This window comes from Halichondria panicea, chromosome 5 (genome assembly GCF_963675165.1).
Source record: "Halichondria panicea chromosome 5, odHalPani1.1, whole genome shotgun sequence".
Classification (NCBI taxonomy): Eukaryota; Metazoa; Porifera; class Demospongiae; order Suberitida; family Halichondriidae; genus Halichondria; species Halichondria panicea.
The window spans coordinates 4,973,028-4,995,071 of record NC_087381.1 but is presented as its reverse complement, the minus strand read 5'-3'; the positions used below and the strand labels follow the sequence as shown (position 1 = coordinate 4,995,071).

At 40.8% G+C, this 22,044-nt stretch overlaps 2 protein-coding genes and 1 long non-coding RNA gene across 4 annotated transcripts in view; 1 reads left to right on the top strand and 2 right to left on the bottom strand.

The window, feature by feature from the left end:
* The window catches only part of LOC135335887 (protein broad-minded-like), a 36,129-nt gene extending 30,115 nt beyond the window's left edge, over window positions 1–6,014 (bottom strand). For both annotated transcript variants that reach the window (XM_064531546.1, XM_064531547.1), the window contains exons 1-3: window positions 5,865–6,014; window positions 4,601–4,772; window positions 4,237–4,371 (exon numbers count right to left, since the gene is read on the bottom strand). In XM_064531546.1, coding sequence (XP_064387616.1) covers window positions 4,237–4,371; window positions 4,601–4,767 — 302 coding nt within the window. In that variant the 5' untranslated portion in view covers window positions 4,768–4,772; window positions 5,865–6,014. The remainder of the gene's footprint in view (window positions 1–4,236; window positions 4,372–4,600; window positions 4,773–5,864) is intronic.
* Window positions 393–1,200, top strand: LOC135336117 (uncharacterized). Its single transcript, XR_010394723.1, has 2 exons — window positions 393–649; window positions 731–1,200. It is a non-coding gene; the product is annotated as an uncharacterized LOC135336117 (long non-coding RNA).
* Window positions 6,015–6,125: 111 nt separating the features above from the next.
* LOC135335913 (uncharacterized) lies at window positions 6,126–21,680 on the bottom strand. The gene is made up of 22 exons (XM_064531616.1): window positions 21,482–21,680; window positions 19,470–19,575; window positions 18,970–19,066; window positions 17,811–17,960; window positions 17,432–17,531; window positions 16,038–16,199; window positions 15,000–15,157; window positions 14,569–14,710; window positions 14,168–14,258; window positions 13,721–13,851; window positions 13,505–13,646; window positions 12,429–12,520; window positions 11,921–12,009; window positions 11,602–11,640; window positions 11,319–11,416; window positions 10,701–10,811; window positions 9,714–9,748; window positions 9,106–9,240; window positions 7,958–8,155; window positions 7,688–7,746; window positions 6,851–7,383; window positions 6,126–6,378 (listed from the first exon to the last, which is right to left on the bottom strand). The coding sequence occupies exons 1-22, from the start codon at window positions 21,606–21,608 to the stop codon at window positions 6,231–6,233; spliced, it is 2,943 nt and encodes a 980-aa protein (XP_064387686.1). The 5' UTR covers window positions 21,609–21,680; the 3' UTR covers window positions 6,126–6,230.
* Between the last annotated feature and the right edge of the window lie 364 nt (window positions 21,681–22,044).

Genomic DNA, 22,044 nt, shown 5'->3' with positions numbered 1-22,044 from the left:
ATGCAGAAGTCCCAGGCATACTTATATACTTGTCCACCACATACAGCATAAATGAAGCCATAATTGACCACATAATTTCCGTGGTCGAACTCAACGCAAATAGACTTTAGACATGTACACTACACGACACTAGACATGTACTACACGACACTAGACATGTACTACACGACACTAGACATGTACTACACTAGACATGTACTACAAGTTACTAGACATGTATTACACGTTACTAGACATGTATACTACACGACACTATATATAGACATGTATTACACGTTACTAGACATGCATGTATACTACGACACTATAGATATAGGTATACAGGTTTTTTAACTGTGCAGGTGTGCATGTGAGGCTATACACATTCCTGGGAATGCATGCATGCCCTCAGGACTATAAAAGGGTTGAATTTAATTGCCGTTTTATATTTTCTAAGAGAGTGAAAAATTACACTATATATATATAATATTGCAGTCTGGGACAATGAAAGCAGTCATTTTTGCCACTCTAATTGTTCTTAAACTGATCATAAGCAGCGCTAATGTTTCAGCTGAACTTGAATCGGAAGATATAGTGGCTCTAGAGAAGGTGTTCATGCAAGCTGCTCATGTCAATGAAGATGCTGAAGAAAACAGCCATTATAATAATGGTATGAATTTCATCCAGAGTATACTAGCGATTATGAATTAACTGCATACATGTTATATTTCCTCCTCTTTATCTGGTGTAGGCATGACGGTCCTCTTCGCCTATTATGGTTTAACCTGTACCAGCCATCTCAGCTCCAACGTTCGACACATTACCACCAACTGGGCCAAGGGGCTGTGTGATGGGCGGAACAGCTGCTCTGGAACTGTACACACTTCCACTCTCACGGATCCTTATGTTGGCTGTAAAAAGGATTTCCTTGTTATTGCAGAATGCCCCAATGGGCATGTCGTAGCTGACCACTTGTCAGGGGAGGCTCAGTGGAAAAGATTTTCTCTGAGATGCTATATATAGTTTAACTGAGTAGCTGCATTATGGCTAATGCCCTGGAACTGTATATATAACTGATAGATTTACCAACTGCCTAATATATACATGTACTATAATTAGCTATAGTTTGCATCTGTAATGATAAGATGTGTGTCAGCAATAACTAACACTATATAGACACTACGTGCCATTGTAAAAAAACATGAAATGTTGCTAAGATTGCCAGGAAAAGCACGAAAAAGCGTAGAAACAAGAAATTCGGCGAGTGCATATATAACTCCAATCCGCTACAACGTCATTCACATGTACAAAATGTTTAGCTATTACATACATTTTGGAGGATATTTTTGTGACATAATGACCATGTTGATAACAGAGATAGAACAGTTTGAACATGAGTCAAAATATGCATGTGAAATAGTGCTAAACACAGGCAAACCCACTGCCAATAATCTACAGGTATATGTTATAGTGTATGTGTATAGAAGAATAGTCCAGTTAGCCAATCGTTCTGCTGTCTTTATTCTCCTCAGACCACTGAAAGACCTCTCTACTGAGCAGCTAGTGACAAGGTAGAGTGCACAATAATTACTATCACCAAGTATCAAACTCATTGTTTAATTATTGATTAAGATTCTGTCCTCTACTTAATTGGTAGACTAGTGTGATCAGGTTTTTCTAGTCCTCTGCATGCATGCTGGTGCTTTCTGGATATATAGACACTGACAGTGACAAGAAACAACCTTCTGATGCAGACTCTTGAACTTGTACGCAAATAAGTCACAGTACGCATGCCCAGGAAACTTGGATATCTTAAGTGTGTGGTCTCCAATCAGTATAAAAGCTATTCTGCTATAGCTCTAGCTAGCTCTACCAGCTATCCAGTAAATTACAGTTTACAGTTAAGCTTAGGGGGGTGCTTGAGCACCCTGAGCCCCTAGCTGTATATATATGCCACCAGGGTTTCATCTCAGTAGTGGGGGGGCGGGGGGGAAGCTTCCCCCCCAAAAAAGAGGGAAAAATAGGAGAGAGGGAGAGGGACAGAGAGTGAGAGAGGGGTACTATACCCAACATTATCTAGACACGGTCTTTTGCTACATGTAGCTTTGCTAGAGCTAGGATGATTAGTCATCACCTAGTCTTACCACAAATCTATCCATTGCTTTTGTAGTACATGACGTGGTTTATAGATAAGGTCCACAAATTCAGCATACCAATTAAGTTACATGGAGTTGCCTGTCAATGCACATTCAGCCAGGAATACATCGCTAATAGGCACCAACAACAAACAATATAGGGGGTGTGGCGATCTGAAATGGGCGTGGTTTCAACTTTTTCGCGCGTGGTTCCTTTCAAACTTCCCCCCCAAACTTAAAACCATGAGAGGAGTATGTTTACGCAATTAATATAATAAAGAAGTACATTTATAATAGAGACCGGTAAAGGATCAATTCAGCTGTAAATGTGTAGCTCTATACCTTGAATAAGTCGCGCGTGTAGAGCTATTTAGCTTTTACTCAATTTTATACAACGAAGCGAAACCTACCACTATCTAAACTATAAGGACTTGTTGTGGAGGCTTATCCATGCTGTAAACGTATTTGGCAGGTAATCAGAGTAGGGATCACGCGACTTAGCAAGGCAGGCTCTCCTTTTTCTTTGTCGCTTCCTTCTTTCTTTTTTGTTCCTCCAATTCCTCTCGTACGTATATTTTCTTATTATACAACTTTGCTTGACACCTGACACAAGAAAAGGCGTAAGCTAAAGCAGGACTCAGTCATCTTTGCACAATCATATTTTTTGCACAAAACTTTATAATGAAAGCACCGCGGGTGCTGATGCATTCAGTGGAGATGCCAAAGCTACATAAAGCTACTAATAGCTTTTATACACAGACTAGTCATGATGAACATTTAATTAATTTGCTGCATGCAAAACTCAAAGAGTGGGTAATGATCGACCATGGTTGTTGTTAAAAACAATTGATGCCAAAAGTTCAAGTCTAAAATTAATGGCTGCCATCAGCAGAGCCTTGCAGCTCTCTTCTCACTCTTGCAGCTACCAATAGCTAGCGTTCTAGTGCAGAGCTAACTACTAAGTAGAGTAGCAACACTCGGTAAACAAGTTTGGCTACGTGCTGTTCTGAAAAGGCTTATGGCATTCCAAGTAAGCAAAACTAGGCATAACTCGAGAACAAAGCATTATTTTGCAAATCCACGAATTGAAATCCAAGAAAACATGACTAGAAGCCTATATAGAAACTCTTACTTGCACTTGATTCATCCTTGAGCAGCTGTAGCAGTCTACACACACACACACACATGCATGCGCATGCGCACCGAAGCATAATGAAAGCACCGCGGGTGCTGATGGAGATGCCGGCTACATAATTTACATTATAACATAAAGTTACACACTAATTAATCTATATCATGATGCATTAGGCAGAATCCAGAATCACAGGGAAACTCAAAGAGTTGGTAATGATCGACCACGCGATTATTGTTAAAAACGATCAATGCCAAAAGTTCAAGTCTGAATGGCTGCATCAGCAAGGCCTTGCAGCTCTCTTCTCACTCTTGCAGCTACTAATAGCTAGCGTTTTAGTGCAGAGCTAACTAGTAGAGTAGCAACACTCCATGAATAAGTTTTTCTACGCACTCTTCTGAAAAGGCTGCAATGGCATTCCAAGTAAGCAAAACTAGGCATAACTCGAGAACCAAGCATTATTTTGCAAATCCACGAATTAATATCCAAGAAAACATGGCTAGAAGCCTACAGAAACTCTTACTTGCAATTCATTGATCCTTCAGCAGCTGTAGCAGTCTACACGCAGACAGACAGACAGACAGACAGATACACAGACACACTACCGTATGCCTCGCTTGCGCATGCGCACCGAGGCATTAAAATGTAATGGTGTTGACATGGTACTACAACTTCAGAATACAAAATAGTACAAGTGTTTTTTGTACCACAACTATACAGATTACCCCCTTTTTAGGATAATGTATGCGAATGAAGCATGCGCATGCATGGCCGCTTCTCCGAGTTTCGAGGGCGGCTGGAATCGAGGCCATAATAATTATGTTACATACTATAATTTGTTGCAAGCCAAATCAGCAGAAAATGTTGACACTTTGCTCTCAGGCAAGAATTGTGGTCATACAAGGCATATATAGATGCCATAAGCAACTCGCAAAGTTCGCGGATATTCGTAAAACATTGGAGGATATACGGTAACGGTATACCACTTACTCTGTTGAGTTGAGCACCTCATTGGTGATACTGGCTACGGCATTGTGGTCGTCCCCAGCTGCCTCTAGTCTGGCGTCAACCATCGTGCCGACCGCCTTCTCCACTCGAGCACGAAGTGTACGCACCAACTCGTAGCTAAACAAGAGAGGGGAGGGGTAACGTAACATTATAAGGACTCATATGGTTACAAACCAACTGAACCTGAGGGTGAGGTGTACATGGTTTATAGTCATACACCATGCAGAGGCTACAATATGAACATACGACCCTTCAATTTCGCTAGCTAACGTACGGGGCCTGGGTGCATGCATGCATGGCCTTTACATGTACGTTGGCTTTTGGGTTTTACTGTACATCCCTTCACCTGTGAAAGTTTTCATCGGTGGTCTCTAACTGTGCAAGCACGTCCTGTATAGCGATGGCCCCCAGATCCACCTGACTCGTCGTGCCTGAGCTCACGTTGAACACCAGTTGGCTCACTGCATTTATCATGTCCGAGCGGCCACTACTGGAGGGAGTCTTGGTGTCCATGGTTACTGTATAAATGTATACTAATAGTGATTATTGGCAATCGAGGTGTATTTAATTCCAGGAAATTACATAGCCTCCTTAATTCGTATAGACCCTCCTTTTTCTGCTCTTTGTCACAATAAGAAAAAATACGAGAGGAATTGGAAGAACAAAAGAAAGAAGGAAGCGACAAAGAGCCTGCCTTGCTAAGTCGCGTGATCCCCTACTGACGTAGACAATTTTAATGAGAGTACTTCGCAATAAATCTCCTCCCACACAGCTAGTACTTGGTGCGCATTTACAGGAACACATACATTAGCTATAGCAGTGTACAATGAACATTAACATTTTTAAGTGAAGTATAGACTTGTGAGACCTAACTTTAGTCTGTAAATCTATAATGACAGATATACTGCAATATCTACATGTACAAGTTCTGAACTCATCTGTTAGATCTATAGATCTACATGTAGAGCCTTTACTAGGTAAGCCCTCGCCTACGATATGTCTCCAGGCTTGATTCTGGCGTACTATCGATGATGCTACAGCTTTTAGGTGAAAGTCTGCAGGCACTTCTTGCCCTGCCAGGCTCCGTCCAGCTATAGTAACTGCCCATGTTCATTTTTACTCGTCAACCACTTGTCTACCGTCACGTCACGTGATTTAGCAAGGCAGGCTCTCCTTTTTCATTGTGCCTTTCTAATTCGTTCGTCTGGCCAGGGTGATATAGCATTAGACCGAGTGTTCCCCGAGGGCAAGTTATCGTATAATTATTGCATAAATACAAGGACTCTCATGCTATAATTGTGTGTCAGCGACCCCTTACCAAACCATGCATGATTTTTTATTACACCCTTGTAACCTTGACAACGTGATAACTGCAGCAAAGATAATCAAAATGTACCCCTTCACACGTACACGTACAATTGATGAAACAGTCAAGAAACAGTCAAGTCTATAAAGTTAAAGGACCGCATGGAGCAGATCAACAGCCGCCCACTATAATTATAATAGGGTATAGGGATAATCTCATCGTGTACATTTTTTACGGCTGCTTATAAACTTATAATCACTACGTCTTTACAGCATAATTGTGCAGAGATAATAATTCGGCTCACCTATCACACAAACTATATGCAAGCTCAGCTACAGGTTGGTGTGTGCACAGGGACGGACGCGTACGGACAGGGAAGGCATACTTGTGGATAATAATAGCACATGGCATCAACATCATATTCAACAAACTCGTGCATCGACCCATACCCTGCCTCCTCTCAGGCCAATTTTTCTTTAATAGAAGGATGTTGAAAATACCTAGCGTTATTTTAGAGACAACTCGACTGGGAACGACCTATACCCATTATACACTAATCAACATACAGGGGGGTTATAAGTGCAAAATGTGAGACAAGCTACATGTACGTAGCTGTGGTGACAGTTAAAACTTTTATAAAAATAAAAGCTACATAACTATTATTATAACATCACAGCTTTGCTACTACTTCATGATCCGTGTCCCCATTGGATTGATTAGGTATATTAAAGTTGAATGGGTTCTCTTCGGGGATAAGCGGCAGAGCTGACGGTGGTCCATTGGGATTAGAAGCATTGTTCTGCTTTTTAGGAGAGGGACTGCAATGGAATAGATGGTGTAACGGTTAGTATGCGAATGATCAATACCAGTAATAGATAGCATAGCAGAAAACACAACAGGCTTGAGTTCACATTAATTTATGATAATGCATGTCTAGACTAAAGCAGCAACTTATTTTTTACGTCTAGTTTACTACGTATTAAACAGAGGCAAATGTGTGTGTGTGTGTGTGTGTGTGTGTGTGTGTGTGTGTGTGTGTGTGTGTGTTGAGATTAAGGATTGAAAATAGCCACCACCTCAACGCACATCACTAATGTGTAACTGTTCATTTGGGACCCGAGTGCCTGACCTTTCTTCGAGAGCATAAAATAAATTCAAGTGTGGATGTAAGGTTCAAAGCCAATGGAGATACAAAAATACATGTATGCATGATGGTTAGGTTCACTAATATACAAGTGATTTCTACCGTAGCGCTAGTAAAAGAATATCACATGCAGTCACATGGCTTACCCATCAGTAACGTCATTGGACTTGCGTTGCCTTGCTCTCCTACTCACAAGCATCACACCGACCAGCACGGCTATAACCAAACCCAACCCAATCATCACTGCAAAAGCAACACCCAATACCCCTCCCAGTACAGTAGTAGTCTCGGCTCCAGTGTTGGGTGACAACACACCTGCAGGGTCCCCGACTGTAATCCCATCGTAAGCACATAGTGGCTGGTCAAGTGAGTTCAATACAGTGTCACAATTCGAATCAGTTAGAACAGTGAGTGTAGATTCTCCGTAAGTTACGGTTGGTTGCTTTCTAACCCAGTTATCGAGAGAGCTCAATACCTCAGTTCTATTGGTGTTAAGTTTAGAAACGTCAATCAATGATCTGAAAATTGCAAATTCTTTGTAATCTGTTGAGAGTTTGTCGGCACAAGTGAAAGAAGATTGCACGAAAGTGTCTTCGTAATCCTCCGGTTTTGCCGATGGGATGAAGGCGTCCAGTAGGTCCGCTGTGATTGCTGCAATTTTATTGGACGGCTCAAATTGCTGCAGTGGGTGGGTGGGTGATAAAATATAATTGGAGACAGAAATACATGTAATAATGTTTATAGCAGACATACATGTAGGTAATGCAGTGAATGAGCTTCAAAGTAAATTACACTGACTCTGGTACATGTACATGTACATGAATGATTGCATTAGACAGTTGGGCTTCTGGTCGAGTGAAAACTGCAACCAACTTATCTCAGCAATGCTAATTTTTGCACAGTGTCGTTTTTAGTGGATGTGTGCCTCCAACAACCCACTACACACATGTACATGAACTGTATGTACATCACAGAGCACTCACAATCCATTGCTGACAGGTCCGAGTGCCCAGTCCTCCAATGGTCAACTGGAACAGGACGGCTGGAGGAGGGGGGGGGGGGGGGGGGGTCAAATTGTAAATGACTACATAAAACAGGAATTGCGTACATACATGTACAAGTGCTTACACACACACACACACGCACACACCCATCGTACATGTAACTACTGTACATGTATGTATGCACATAATAATACAACAAAAGTTAGTAATTAGGCAAAGGATCATCACACTCATAAGTAATAATCTCACCCTGCTCATCCACAATAGTTATTATGACAGAACGGTTCCTAAACTCCAAGGCTCCGGATCCACTGCTACGCATTCGAAGACTAAACTGAAGGTTACCAGTAGACATGGCACGTGGGATGATCGTTATGGTTACGGTGGTCAGATTCTGGTTGGATGGAAAGTTGACGATAGTTGAGGGTACAACAAAGTCCAGTCCAGCTGCAAGGGAGAAATGGGGGTGCTGATAATTCAGGGATGTGCCCACACTGGTTTGTACTGGTTTGTACTAACCACATACAGTGTATCTATAGACCAAATAATAACTACCACTTACATGTAGGCCTAGTTATGCCTCGGTGCGCATGCGCAAGCGAGGTATACGATAGTGTGTTTGTGTGTGTGTAGACTGCTACAGCTGCTCAAGGATCAATGAAGTGCAAGTAAGACTTTCTATAGGCTTCTAGTGGATTTGCAAAATAATGCTTCGTTCTCGAGTTATGCCTAGTTTTGCTTACTTGGAATGCCATTGCAGCCTTTTCGGAAGAGCACGTAGCCAAACTTGTTTACCGAGTGTTGCTACTCTACTTAGTAGTTAACTCTGCACTAGAACGCTAGCTATTGGTAGCTGCAGGAGTGAGGAGAGAGCTGCAAGGCTCTGCTGCTGGCAGCCATTAATTTAGACTTGAACTTTGGCATTGATCGCTTTTAACAACAATCATGGTCGATCATTACCCACTCTTTGAGTTTGCATGCAGCATGCAAATTAAAAAAGGTTCATCATGTGTAAAAAATTAAGCTATTAGTAGCTTTATGTTATGTAGCTTTGGCATCTCCACCGAGGCATCAGCACCTGCGGTGCTTTCATTTCAATTAAGTACTACATGAAAGAGGCAAATAATATAATTTATTGAACCATTATAGTCATTTAAAGGTTCCACAGTACCAGTGTCTAATACACGTACATGTAAGTATTAAGACACCACCACCAATTGTGTAGTCATTAGGAACAACAATTACACTTCAGGTAGGGTGTTCTACTTCTCCATAAATGTCGCCGGTCTCAATAATTATACATGTAAGAGGTACAAACAAGTCGTTTAGAGGTTGGATCCACTACTGTAACAGTATATACAGTACACACCACACAAAACACTGCAGTCATACAGTACCTGTAGCTGTTCCGTCTTCAATGATGAGCTCCAGTACATTGTCCGAGACCCTAATGTCTGACATGATGACCACAGACAGAGGCCCATCACCCTCTCCCACCACTAGCTGGGTTTGAGCGAACCACACCACAGGAACTGTACAAGGAGTGGGTGAAATTGAGGGAAGGAAGGGTTAATAATAATTATAGGCAAGAGCATATTTATACAATGGTGCTCTAAAGAACACTCTTGCTACCTCTACATGTACTGTACATGTAGAGTGAAACTTGTCTATTGTGCATGGTCACTCTATAAACAGGTACATGTACAGTACCCTCTATAATACAGCCAGGTTAATGGGGCACAAAGTCTCCATAGAAGTTCATGCATTAGCAGGTCACCTCCTTATTGCAGCAACTATAAACAGATTTCAATGTACTGCTGGTTATTTTATTGACAAGTTTACAAATTATTGTTGCATTGGCTATAGCTATAGCTACAAATGTAGTACCAGGAGCGCATGAATACACTTCTGCTAGTACTTCAATGCAACGTACATGTACACGCATCATCATATTTGAGTACTGAGTACACCAGCTACTAACAAAACACACTGTAGGTCAACTCACCAGTGTCCTGGCCAGTGTGGATGTTTTGTCTCCACCTGTCAATGAGATTTGGAAACACAGATCACTATAATTGCACCTACATGTAACAATACCATATGCCTTGGCAACCAACCACCACTGATACCAGTTAACTAGATTAGGGACCACCTATATACACAATACACATGAGGTCACGGTGGTCATGGTGGTTAGCACTGAACTGTAAACTCTCCATCCACGTTAATTTGAGGTTTAGTGAGTCTACAGACTCAGTTAAAGCAGCGATTGCATGTACATCTACATGTAGGCCAACGTGCGGGTTTGAGCTTTTTAGCGTTTTAGCTTTTTTGCTCGGTTTATTCAACAACGAAGATTTAACATCAAAATCTTGTAAATTTAAAACTACTACTTTGTTGTGTTGAGGCTATCCATGGTACAAACACAGCGCTATCGCGTCTACATGTAAATGAGCAGACTCAGAATACACAGAACGACAGACAGGCCGACTACTATAAGGCCACTCCAAATGAGACTGTAGTTTCCCGTCCAACTCGCGCTTCCTGCTTTAGCTACCTCATTAATAGTCATTATGGCCATTATTTCTCTAATTATCAATGAAATATTGACTTTTTTTTAATCTAAAAGAAAAGTATGGGTCGAAATTCACATTGGTGCAGTATCTTTATCAGTAGTTTTCTTTTTAGATTACTTTTTTCTTGTTCTTTGTTGCCTCCAAGCACATGGTTGGCTGAATTTGTGTGGCTAATTAATTAAATTCATTTATAATAATGAATAATGATAATACTGCTCACATCCGCTTATAATTTACTGGAGTCTCTGACGGGAAACTACAGTCTCATTTGGAGTGGCCTTACCCGTGGCGCGCCTCGGGTTATAATTGGGCACCACTGTTTCTAAGGTACATGTACATGATTGTACCTACACTATACATGCAAATAATTACATCTAAACTCGGCCCATACTTCTACACTTGTCACACCCACTTACGCTGATGGCACTGATCCAACTGCATTGTCGACTGCCGTTAGAGTACTCTTCACACAACTCACAGTCACACTGTCCCACACACAGTAAGGATCACGGGAACCAATGCAAGCGCTACAGGATCAAGGGAGAGCACTTAATTAGTACATGTACACTTGTAGGCATAGATACGTGTACAATGTAGCACTGTGGTTGCCAGTGGTTGCTTGCACATAAATGGGTAGCACTGTGGTTGCCAGCTGCATAGGCATACTTTTCGTTTGATCTCTATGGCTTCCAGTGTAAGATATACACAGGGATGTGCACAGAATTTTCAAAGCAGTGGCTATTTTCAATCCTCAATCTCCTAGATGGTTATTTATGTTTACAGGTAGTTAGTACCAACCACCATTACCGACCAGTGTGGCCTCCCTGGATACATGTACATTGACACATAATATCAGCAGTGCATCTCCTTTTGGGTGATCATAACTTTAGCCAACTGGAACTAGGCCAAATTCTGACCGAAACAAAGGTTATAATAATTATACTAGGCTTGTACTTTTCCCAAAATGAGAGGTTTCCGATATACATGTACCTATAGCTACACTGAACACAGTACTGCACGTGATAAGCAATCACCTGAAATTGGCTCCGTGTCTGTTGCAGTTCTCTAGTGGTAGACGGTACACTCGACTAGCGGTGGTCACAAACAACTGCTTGTCTCCATTATCAACACGCTGTGAGGTAGGAAAAATACGTACATTGCATGCACTGATAATGAAAAGACACACACTGATTTAAAATATCTCAGCATGCACTCTATATTCAAAGAACCGTCCTTTCACCTTCACATATACATGCATGTACGGTAAGTAGGCTATGAATACCATTAATACACATGCAGAACACGTTGAGGCCTGACCTTTAACTGCATCTCATCAACACTCAAGGAGTCACCAAGCTGTAAAGTGAGAACACACATTGACACCAAGTATACATGTACTTGTGCTTACATGTAGCACAAATATGCACTAGGACATACAGGATTTTGAAGTAGAGGGGGGAAATAAGAAAAGTAACTAGAAAATTCAATTACATGTACTTGAATGCAAATTTTAGGGGGGGAGAGGGATATCCCCCCTTTCCTCACCCCCTGTCTACGAAAAATACATGTACTCATTTAAGGAAGGAATTTTCTCAAAGTGATCAGTAGAAGACTACATAGCAAGTTTTCTAAGTACCTGTATTTTATCCACAATAACTGGTTCCACTTTTCCAGTCAGCCCCGAGGTTACCGTGGCCATAATCACCTTATAAACCATTCCATTGTCTGCAAAAACAATGTCAATTGAACTCAGGTACCAAATCAGACACTATACATGTACATGTAACATAATTATGATATAATGTACAATAGGTTCTACTGCAAGGGTATAAACCCACCTATGAACAATGCATGCAATCTACCACCCGGGAAGTCATTTTTAACGATATTTCCGCAAAAGTTTATATCAGCATACAAAACAGATGTACAGTAATAATTATGTACATGTATCATGTATGGAACCTAGAGTCCTGTTTATTAGGATATCGATATTATTAAATTATACATGTAGGATATACATTGTATAACACTCATACTATGGTTGTTAAGGATTTATGGCAAAGTAAACCACCTCACCCTCCAACATTCAGCTACATGTATATCAATGTACAGCTATATTCAATATCTAGAGTACACGTACGTACCAGTTCCGAGGAATAGGACATCTTGGTTACGACAGGAGGTGGGGTCAGTCTTTGTCACCACACACACTTCATCAACCAACAGCTGAGTCACGCTACACAGAAAATAACAGAAACACTCGTTATATAAATCCTACTTGTCAAGATTTCGGGCTACTGCCCTGTAAGCAGGTCACCCTATCTAGATACATACATTGTATAGCTCTACAATACAATACATTCTCCGTGTTACAACCTGTGTTAGCAGGCCACCCACTATAATACATTCTCCGTGTTATAACCTGTGTTAGCAGGCCACCCACTATAATACATTCTCCGTGTTATAACCTGTGTTAGCAGGCCACCCACTATAATACATTCTCCGTGTTACAACCTGTGTTAGCAGGCCACCCACTATAATACAGCCACTGTTAGTCTACCCAAGGGGAGGAAACAATGAACAGGCATGTTGGATGACATGTCATGTAGTTATCGTAACAATTTGCTTATTCAAACAGTGCAGCAACGTAGCAAAGCATGTGTATATAATAACTATATATACAGTATATATAGGTACATGTACAGTGTGTACATGTACCTATATAATAACTACGTATATATACAGTGTACATGCATGTAGAAACGAAAACTATTATAACGACTGCTGCAAGCTGCGCTGTGCTAATGCCTCTCGCCATGTTTTGCTTTCGCTCAAAAACTATTAGTCTAAGAGTGTTATAATAATGTTACGTTTTATTAACATAACACTATTATTATGACAACGAATGAATTAAATATTCCACACAGTTATTATAGGAGAGGCGCTTAATGGAAACAGATGATGCTAGACTGCAACAGCTTTCACTGTAAGTAAAATTAGCCAACTGCCATAATTGGAGAACAAAACTGAAAATCCAATAATTAAAATCCAAGAGAACGTGGAGTCTATAAAAGCTTAGTTTTTGTCGCGTTGCAACCGTTGAGCAGTTACAGCTGGAATACACACACACACCTCGAGGCATAATAAAGAATACAAACACTTGATTATAAATACATGACTGTATAGCTGCACAAGTGATTGAAGCTACATGTGCACTCACTGAAGTCCATCCAGGACAATTAAAGGGTCATCCCCCAGTTGTTCAATGTCCTTGACGAGCAGTATATCCTCTGCGTCCCCTGAAACGTTGCGGCCCTGGGGAAAACACTCCACCAGTGTGTTCTGGCGTTCAGTGTTGCCGCCTGGGTGGGTGAGTATGAAGTGAAAACACAGATCATACATGTACAAGATCAAGAGGTAGCCTCTGCATTTTCACCTTGTGAGGGGGTTGTGATGACAAGGTCCCCCTGGAAGATATCGAATATCCCATCGTTGAGGGTGTTCTGTCCGGTGGGATGGGCTGGGAAGGCGGGGTACACACACACGGCTGTGCCAGTGGGGCCAACACTGTGCATGTGGTGTGTGTGTGTGTTGTATTGGGTGGATGAATCATGTGAGCTGACCTGTGACACTTGAGGCAAGTACAATAACAGTGTGTGTATTAATTACACTATAAACAACTACATGTACACATGTACAGTACACCAGGAGTATATAAATACATATACATAATTTTATAAGGACACTGTATGCTTGATAAATCACACAAACACAGCCTTTAAAACGAATTTATATGCCCTGAAAGAGGCCCTCATGCACTCGTAAGGTTCATTATTATATACAGCAACCTTATAAAGGGCCCATCCCCTAGTCATCAACTCACAGTGGTCCGGAGAAAGCGGCGTATAGGTACTTGTTGTACTGTCCATCTGAGTAGTAACGGCCGCCCTCGTCCTTGTTGAAGCTGAGGCTCCCTGTAGAGTGGTGGGGTGAGGTACGTGGTACATGCAATGTGACACATATCTATTGTGGTCACCCTTAAGCAGCTCTATAATACAGCAGGTTAATTAATGGGCCCCTACATGATGTAAGTCTCCATACCGTATTGCTAGGTAGGTGGGAGGACTTTGTCAACAGATTGCCAAAAGTATACATGTACCGTATAGCGGGTAATTTCCGTGGGGTAAAATAATTATCGTGAGCAAGCTAAATTAATAGCTATACTGCATGCATGATTGTACAATGTACCTACATGTACACATACATGTAGTAACTCATACTCACACATTTCGTTGTACTGGAAATCTTGAGCACCTATAAACTCAGTGCCGGTGGGCATCTCTCTAAGACAGTATATACGAGACTTAAGGTAGGTACTAAATATCTGCTCTCGATTTTGAGAGGTAGACGTCACTCCGGGATCATTCTGTAGAAAGAAGAAAGGAAGACTTAAATTTCTATATTACAGTATACATGTACAGTGCAACAATCAAAGAGAGCAGATGTATTTTGAATTTTTAGAGAATACAACTGTACATATATGTACATGTAAATGTATCTTCTAAAGTAACGTGTTATGATCACTTTGAATACAGGTATTGAAAGTTCAACTATTGGCGCTGCTTACCCACCACCTGCTACAGAAACAAATAGACTAGTTCAGTTTCGGTAGGAGTTTCCTTTGAGTCCTGCCCGGCACCCTCACTATTACTCACCCGGCATATTCTGATGACTCTGCTATAGAGCACTTCCCTGTTGTCAATCTGGAAGTTTTCTCGTAGAAACACATAGTAAAACTGAAAGGCAGCATCATTTGTACTGCCCGGGGGACGAGGGTAGTTCTCACGTTTGTAGTCTACAAATACCACTGGGACTGTGGGGGTGTATGTGTGGGATGGGTCAATGGTGTGTGTGGGGATGTGGTGGAGATACCAGGGTTCTGCCCACAGTGGTCGGCACCGACCACTGCAGCTCTATAAACGACCACCACTTACCTCTCTGCGACCACTAGTAACTCTACAGCTAAGCAGCTGCAGCTGTTCTGAGCATGCGCATTATTACTCAGCAATAATCAGTACCACAAAAAGAATACCAAGTTAGTAAACTATTCTAAACTATTTTAGACAGTGACTAGTGCTACATCCAAAGACTTAGAGATAGACAGTATATAGTCCTATACTTCTAAGAGGAGATGCCAAGAAACTGATTCCAGTGCCAGTGCTAGCAGCTACTGTATATATAGTGATGATGATGCAGTTAAACCAGGAGTTGCATATTTTGCTGATACTTATGAGTCAAGCCACTCCACAGCAAGTGGGAAAGGAGGAAAGTAGGCCACAAGATTTGCAAATGACTGGCTTTGGGCTTCAAAAAAGAAGAGAAGAAACTAACCATCTATTTTTAGTGATTCAATGTTAATTTTATTTTTTATATAACACTTGCATGTCTTTAATAAACATCAATAAAATTAATGTTCTGGTGCAATTTGTCTCTAGAATTGCTGAAATTGAATGTAGTGTAAATAAACACTCAAAATTAGCCACCACTCAACTCATCCTGGGAAGAACCCTGAGATACTGTCAGTACATGTACATGTACAATGTATGTGGTAACAGCAATAACAAATACCCCAACAAGAAAACAAACACTTTTTAACACATTTTTTGATACAAACTGTACCACCATTGTTCAACTAGTATATTAGTAGACACTGTACACGCCGACATGTACATCGCCTATAGAGACCTACTCACAATATAGCCAAAAGTTGCGGAATGTTAAGTACCCATAGTCCCTCACTGCAGACGGCACGGCAGTGCTAGAGTTCACCGTGACGTCTAGATAAGCAAGATCATAGTCGCGAATGTTTGGGGTTGTGAAGCTGGCCGATAAATAAGTAGTGTCATTTTCAGAACCTGTGGGGAGAGAGTGCATGCATGAGAGAACATGTAGTGGCAGATTCAAGTTGTGATAGTGCTTGTAAACACGTTTGATAGAGAGTACGTACAACCTTTTTCACCTCACTTGAAATATACATTTTAAAAACAAAAAAAGAAATGTACCACTAATTGACCTCAGGTATGTACATATAGTAATGGTCAGAGCTGGGCATGTTCACAGTTTCATGAATGATTGATTGTGCAAGACCAAGTAATAATGGGGGAACCTGGCCGTACAAAATCCTATCATGAGGATCTGAGGTGGAGAATGGTATATGGCAAAGGCTTGTCAATTGCTGTACCATTAAGGAAGCAGTAGATAGATTGTTTGTTGCTGAAGCTACTGTTTGGAGGGTTGTTGATAGATTTCAACACGCTGGAGATGTGTCTGCTAATAAAGCCAGCCCAAGGGAGCACTGTCTAGATGATCTCACGATAAACTGATCGTCATTGAGATGATTTGAAAAGCCGACTACCTGAAATTCAGATTACTGGTAGATCTACAAGTGATGCCACATTATGCCGTGCACTTAAACGTCTATAGGATTCACTCTAAAGAAGGCTTAGATCTAGGTCTTGCACATCACTCTAAAGAAGGCTTAGATCTAGGTCTTGCACATCACTCTAAAGAAGGCTTAGATCTAGGTCTTGCACAATCTATCATTCATTAACAATTTGAAACTGTGAACATGCCCAGCTCTGACTATTACTATATGTACATGTACATACCTGAGGTCAATTAGTGGTACATTTCTTTTTGTTTTTAAAATGTGTATTTCAAGTGAGGTGAAAAGGTTGTATACACGGCAGGGTTTCATCTAGGATAAAAAGTTGGGGGGGGGGAGATTTGGGCGCACATAAGCACACTGCAAAATGTTTGATTAACTAATGTGATGATGTCAATATTCTACACCATTTGGGGGGAAGATTCACCCCTGCTCCCCCCCCCCCCCCACTAGATGAAACCTTGACACTGTATATCAGGTTTCGTAAGTAAGACTCTCTTGATTGCTAATTTTGATTGCTAATTTTTACAGTCCCTGAGAGAACATGTACATAACATTTCACAATAGTTAGAAACGCATGCTTGACTTTGTTGAGGGACATTGTTGTACACAAACTGTAATCCCCACAACCAACCCTCCACTTCTCACACTCCACTCACACTCACACTCACTCCCACTCTCACTCACACTCCTCAAACTTACTTCTTCTGAATTCTCCAAACCCTGGCAAATCTGGATGAACAGTAATGAGACCTTCAACATCATCAGACACATTGCTAACTTTACCAAACCGGGAGTTAACCTGAAATCAAAACATAGAATGAAAACATGACATTGAGTGCATATTGTACCGCACACAGTATCAATTTGTGTACACGATATTTAAAAATAACTTTACATGCCCTTCAATAGTAACATATTCACACATGTGGAGCAATTTAACCACTCACACACCCACACCACTCACAAACACACACACACCACTCACACACCCACACCACTCACAAACACACACACACCACTCACACACCCACACCACTCACAAACACACACACACCATTCACACACCCACACCACTCACAATGGTCACGGTCCGACACTGGGCGGAGATGGACCGGGTGAGGAACGAGTTGGAGCTGGGTATGGTCCCACACACGAGCAGAGCGGGCACACCGCCCACACCACCTGGAATACTCTCATACACACGAATGTGGTTCCGACAAATATACTCCTGAAGAAAAGGTTATTTACTGATGTATAAAGTGGGGCTCTCTGAATATAGAAAATGCTTGTCACAAATGGTGCAATCTGATTGGTTACTGAGAGGGTCCCCCTTATTTCACTTAGAGACCTCAGTAGAGGTCTTCTACAGAGGTCCATTATACCTTAAGGTGACATATTTTCACAGGTTGTAGATTTGTTTGCGTTTTTACAGTTTTGTACATTTATGCTGTTATAATTTTTGCAAAAATGTCGATCTGGATACATTAAACAAGGCCAATTATTTGCGAGTACTAATTTTTGCGATTTTACTCTCATTTGCAGAAATAGCATAATACACGCGAAAATATGTAACTTTAAGGTATGTACTTGCCTATGGAAATTTATGTTGAAGTCATAGTAATGATGATGCAGTGCATCATTAAAAATTAATTTAGTATTTTTGTGTTCTGCAGTGCAGCTTTGCAGCTTTTGTCTTACTCTTGCAGCTACCAATAGCTAGTGCTCTAGTGTAGAGCTAACCATAGTAGAATAGCAAGTTTCTATTAGCAGTTTTTGCTATGCATGATTCTCAAGAGACGGAAACGGCCTTCAATGTGAGTTTTTTACGTAGACTAGCCAGAGCGAAGTTTCAACGTTGCTTGAAGCTTGTAGAAACTCTTGGTTGCAGGGTCTTCTTTGTGTTAATATAGCCTAGCTTGCTTAGCACTATTCTAAATCAGTTATAGAACCCTTTGGGAGCAGCCACTTCAATGTGTTAGGAGGCATGGTTTTAAGTACATAAATTACTGAGTACTAATAAAAACCATGTACATGTATATAATATATATAATGATGAATTAGTTGCTACAAAACAAGTGAAAATAAAAATCTAGTGTACACTGTACTGGTTAGCCACAAAAATTTTATCAGCAACAAAATGGGGCACAGCCCAATAGAGGCTGTTGCTAGGAGATACATGTACATTGTACATGTATTACTGCTACACTGTAGCTACTACAATACACAGTTGAGCTCACCGCGTTGTCAAAGTCACAGGTGCCAGGCTGAGAGGGGTTAATCCAAGTGAGAGTGTCCAATACATTCAGATCATTATCCAGCAGATAAAGTGTGTCCCTAGAGGGAGAAAGTAACGCAAGCTTATATTGAAATCAATTGACTTGCATGTATGTTTATGTACATTTAAGTGAAGTGATGGCTATTATTGTCTCAACCACCACCAACCATTCAGTGCCGCTTGTGATGGACTAATGAGAAAAAAACTGATTTTTTAATTGTGTACAGATGTAATGGAATGTACAGATCTAATGTATGTGTATTTATAGACTCTATTTTTAGACTGTGGATCTCAGATAAGTCTGAGCCATACATGTGTTTTTTGTCAGTTCTCTCAATTATTAAAATGCTCATAAGAGTTCTCAACCGATAGACACTTCCGTCCTTACAATATAGGCCCTTAGAATATAGGCTGTTGCTAGTCTATCAGTCTATCACAGCGGCCTGCAACATAGAAACTTACGCAGCTCCGACGAGGAGGCTTCCATTGATGCTGACAAAGTCTAGTTTGTTACTGAAGTACTTCGTTGGGGTGGGGTCTTGTGGGAACATTAACACATCACCATAGCCTGGAAGTGGAGGGGGGGGGGGTACGTCAGTTAGTGATTGTTAGACTATGAATAATAAGCATGTATGATTGTACTGTGTGTGCATGCATGCTTATATAGATGCATACATGTAGGTGTGCCTATAATAGCCATTGTGAAATAATTATTTCAACAATCATAACTATGATTATCATTGCCGGACAGAAATTAACGAACGCATTCTGGCAGTGCATATTATTACATGTACATGTACATGTATATGTATATGCTCTGTACCTCCAGATCTACAACCTGAGGCTCCTTCATCGCACATCTAATATTTCATGCTGCATAGCTCAGGGTAAATATAAACGTAAGTACAGAGCTGATGCATTCCAATTACTGTGCAGCCTAGAAGCAAGGCATAGTGTAGTGTCTAGTACATGTACATACACGTATATAGCTGGGAATTTTGTTGACCATCTTCTACACTGTCTTGTGATGTGGCCAGCATTTTCAAAATAGTGGCTATTTCAATCTAGTAAACAAGGCCTAAGAAGTGGTTCTTTTTGTCTAAAGGTGGTCAATACCACCGCCATGCACAGTGTGAGCACATCGCTGTCAACATTCATACCGACAGATTGTGCAATCATTAGTTAGTATGGGAATAACATGACAATAGTCATGGAGTGATACATAGCTGTGAATACGTTCAGAGGTAGCGTTACAATAAACAAAAATCGGCCTGGACTCGAGGCTCATCTCTGGCTGTCAACATTCATACCAACAGATCGTGCAATTAGAGTTAGTTGTGTGAGAATGAACACTAGCCATAGAGGGTACCACTGTGAATACTATCAGTAAGGTCACTAACAAATAACCATTAACACATGACTATCTACAAAGTCAGATATTATTCGCTAGCACATAATTATCTCATACCATCAATCTACATGTACATGAGTAACATGACTGGCTGACTTATCGATACAGATACAACATGCCGTGTATGGGGTGCTTCGATACACGCTTCTTGATTATCAAGTGACAAACTTATCAAGTGACAAACACAAGAATATTATCATATACGGCCATAGAATATTCAAACATAGTTTCATATAAACAGAATCCATCCATCAGTAAACTAATTTGACATTTTAGGTGTGATTAAACGGGATGCTTCGATTGTTATTATTGAAGAGAGTGGTGATTACATTATGACATTAACGATATCTTAGTACTTTCTATGTCAATTGTTGCAAGCTCTATGCATACTGATCTCCAATGAGCAAACGAGAATGACACCATAATTATCACTGCAAACACAATCGCATTTAGCGATCGTATTACATTTAGGGTCCCCAAACACAACAACTGTTTCAAAACATGGCACACTTCATAATCAATTCATTATCATCAAGCAACAGCATCGTACACGGCCATAGAATATTTAAACCACAAGTTTGAACAGAGCCACTAAAACGCTGTGGCTTAAAAATGCAATCATAACACGTGAAACCACCAAAACCAAAACCATGACTTCCAGTGCTCCAGACTTGGCAAAGGATAACAAAACTCATGAACATAAAAACGTTATTTGCACACTTACGTGTACATAATTACATTACGGACACACAGTAATTATAACCTTTCAAGGCTACAAATTGTATGGGCATTATGTTGCTCCAGTGCATCGTAAGTTTAGTTTGGTTCTGTTTACCTATCAACCAGAACATTACCACGAGCAACGAGCTCAAATAACATGGAAATTGATGGACCATTAAAAAATAAGCAAATGCACTACTAGGAGACTAAGCAGGTAAATGTACCATGGAATGGTGCACCCTACTAGTTAGGTGAAAGGTACATGTGCAAGTGTAGTTTATACGAAGTTGTGCAGCATGTATTGTAATAATTATAATTATAAATGTAGGAATACTATACTTACTTTCCACAGAGGAGGTGGTAGTTGGTAGGGTAACTGCAGGACCTATGGACGAGGGCACTGGAATCTGCGCAGATACTATACAGATACAGACAACAAAGATCACCAGCAGAGCAGAACTTGTAGCCATTGTGTATAATTATTTAAAAACATAAAGTAGGCTAAAAACTGAAAAAAACTTTAATTAAGATGCAATAATTATATCACGTGGTGGTGTACAGGGCAAGGGGCGTGGCTGATATTTTATGCCTCAAAAGCCGCGGCAAAACCAAACATCAGTGTGCAGGGAACAGATACTATAGTATCTCAGCTCGCAGCGCAGGAAACAAGTACTACTCGCCCAGAAATGAGACATTACTTACAGCAAAACCCTGTGATTTACTATCTATGCCTATGGTATGATCATGCTGGAGTTTCTGCTGGAGAGCCCCACCTACAACACTACAAAACATTGGGACAGACAGCTCAACATGAGAGCCATAGTAGTACAAGAAACTGAATTCTGTTCATGATTTGCAAGCAATAGCTTCAGAACTTTTGAGTTTCTTGGACTGTATTATCCCTGC

Coding starts and splice junctions, on each gene's coding strand:
- LOC135335913 (XM_064531616.1), bottom strand. CDS start 21,608: ATGGCTACAAGTTCTGCTCTGCTGGTGATCTTTGTTGTCTGTATCTGT. Junction 11,417..11,601: donor TTGATGAGATGCAGTTAAAG/GTCAGGCCTCAA, acceptor CCTACCTCACAG/CGTGTTGATAATGGAGACAA. Junction 10,812..11,318: donor AGACACGGAGCCAATTTCAG/GTGATTGCTTAT, acceptor TTGATCCTGTAG/CGCTTGCATTGGTTCCCGTG.